The sequence below is a fragment of the Panthera uncia genome, chromosome D1 (genome assembly GCF_023721935.1).
Source record: "Panthera uncia isolate 11264 chromosome D1, Puncia_PCG_1.0, whole genome shotgun sequence".
Classification (NCBI taxonomy): domain Eukaryota; kingdom Metazoa; phylum Chordata; class Mammalia; order Carnivora; family Felidae; genus Panthera; species Panthera uncia.
This window is the reverse complement of record NC_064808.1, coordinates 48,549,562-48,551,844: the sequence shown is the minus strand read 5'-3', so window position 1 is coordinate 48,551,844 and position 2,283 is coordinate 48,549,562. Positions and strand designations below refer to the sequence as shown.

Sequence of the window (2,283 nt, the reverse complement as noted above, 5' to 3'; positions counted from 1 at the left end):
GTTTACACCCAATATTAACAAATATTATACATCTATGAAAAAGAATAAAACATTATATATGATGATAGCCCTAATATATTATCAAATATGTAGAAATTAAGAGGTAAAGCATACTCAATACCAAGAAATGCAAACTGTTGCCACCATTTGTTATATTTAAACAGAGTTTAGTCGGGCAGCGACCAAATAGCACATAGCTTCTCAACATAGTCAGAATGCATGTGAATCCACCTTTCTTCGCCACAATTTCATCAAAGCTCTTTTCATCTCACTGTTTCTCAAGCTGTAGATCAGTGGATTCAACAGAGGTGTAAGAAGTGAGTAGGCCAATGACATCACCTTCTTGGCTTCTGGGGAGTAGCCAGATTTGGGTTGTAAATAAGTCATACTGGCTGTGCCATAGAAGAGGGTCACAGACGTGAGATGGGAGGCACAGGTGGAAAAGGCCTTTTGCCTCCCGGTGGCCGATGGCATCTTCAGGATGGCAAAGAGAATCCGAACATAAGACAAGAGGATCAACACGAAAGGAACCATGATAATCAAAACAGTGCCAGTGAACGCATAGATTTCAAACAGAAAGGTGTCTGCGCATGCAAGTTCTAGCACTGCTGGGGTTTCACAAGAGATGTGATTGATTTCATTGGGGCCACAGAAGGGAAAACTGAAAACCCATGTGGTCTGCACGGTAGCCACCATGATCCCTGAGACCCATGAGAACATTACTAATTTCATGAAAACCCTTTTGTTCATAATCATTGGGTAGCTCAGAGGATGGCAGATTGCAGCAAATCGGTCATAAGCCATCGCCCCCAGGAGAAAACATTCAGTCCCACCAAAAAAAAGAATAAAATACATCTGTGCAAAACAGCTCACAAATGAAATTGACGTTTTCTCAGTGGAGAGGACCACCAGCATTTCAGGCATAATGACTGCACTGAAACTCACATCCACCACAGACAGGTTCTGCAGGAACAGGTACATAGGAACGTGGAGGCTCTGTTCCAGGGAGATGATGACTATAATGATGGCATTTCCCATCAGAGTCCCAAGGTAAACAACCAAGAAAACCCCAAAGAGCTGCTCTTGGAGTTCAGGAAAGTTAGAAAAGCCCAAGAGGATGAATTCAACCACAGAGCTTTGATTTTGCCTTTTCATTTCAGTGGTGGAGAGTATATTATTTTTGTGGACATATGTATATAAATTATGAAGTCACGGTCCAAAAGCTAAGTATCTGTGTCTGAAATTCACCCCAGATACTCTTGACAGAAGACATAAAAAGGAACACATCCTGACTAAATTCAGTTTGGCAATTTTGGAAATGGCCAATTACTTGGATTAATAAGCTTTTAAAATAAAAAGGAGGAAGTAAAGAATACTGGCTCAGAAGTCTTGCCTGAAAAGCAAAACATAATATCAAAATGTTTTTGCAACTTAATATAATTTGATTTTAAACATAGACTTAAAACAAACATAGATATTTTATAACCGAGGTTCCATTCCCATCACATTGCTATCACTATCACCTCTTGTTCTCAATTTTATATAAATAGGTATTTTTAAAACTACAAAAAATAAAGTCTTAAAAAGTATACAAAGGGGAAAGGTACACAACAAATTTTAAAACAGCCTAATGAATCAGTGTTATAGCACAGTTGATTAACATTTATTATAAATATTCATCATGTTCAAAATACCTGTATGAAACTTGGTTAAATATGAAAACTCTGCAGGAACCTACAAATGGGTTTCTAGTTAGATGTACCTATCTTAGATGATCTGTAAATAGGGTCTATTGCCTTCAGGCTTATTGATTTTTGTAAAGGCTGTCATGGCCAATTACATTGAGATTGGTCTACATGGGAAATATTAAGGGCCAGTTCTCTATGGCTAATCCTTGTGACCATGATAGTGAAGAATCACCCAATTTTGATCATTCTAAATCTGTGATTTGAACATTTACTCTCTGTCTCTCTCTGTCTTTCCTCTCTCTCCTTTTATCCTTCTCACGAGTTAATGTAATCATTAATTATTCAACAAACACTGATTGAGCACCTACCATTTTCTAGGTTAGGAATCTCAAGGACACAATGGATTCCTCATTTCAATAGAGAGCTGGAAACGCTATATAAAATAGCATTCCACTGTTATGTCAGTACTCCAATATTATGTCTTGTTCTGTGTTTCTCCATTATCATTATCTCCATTTCTCCTTTATCATTACCAGCAGACATTGTATCTATATATTAACGAGGCAGATATGATTTACACGTATACACAAGTATA

General features: G+C 37.5%; 1 protein-coding gene across 1 annotated transcript; it reads right to left on the bottom strand.

Moving 5' to 3' along the window:
- Positions 1 to 210: 210 nt before the first annotated feature.
- Positions 211 to 1,155, bottom strand: LOC125916593 (olfactory receptor 10A3-like). Its single transcript, XM_049622895.1, has one exon. The coding sequence runs from the start codon at positions 1,153 to 1,155 to the stop codon at positions 211 to 213; it is 945 nt and encodes a 314-aa protein (XP_049478852.1).
- Positions 1,156 to 2,283: the final 1,128 nt, after the last annotated feature.

What these genes read in the sequence shown, in the direction of transcription:
- LOC125916593 (XM_049622895.1), bottom strand. Translation starts at nt 1,155, where the DNA reads ATGAAAAGGCAAAATCAAAGCTCTGTGGTTGAATTCATCCTCTTGGGC.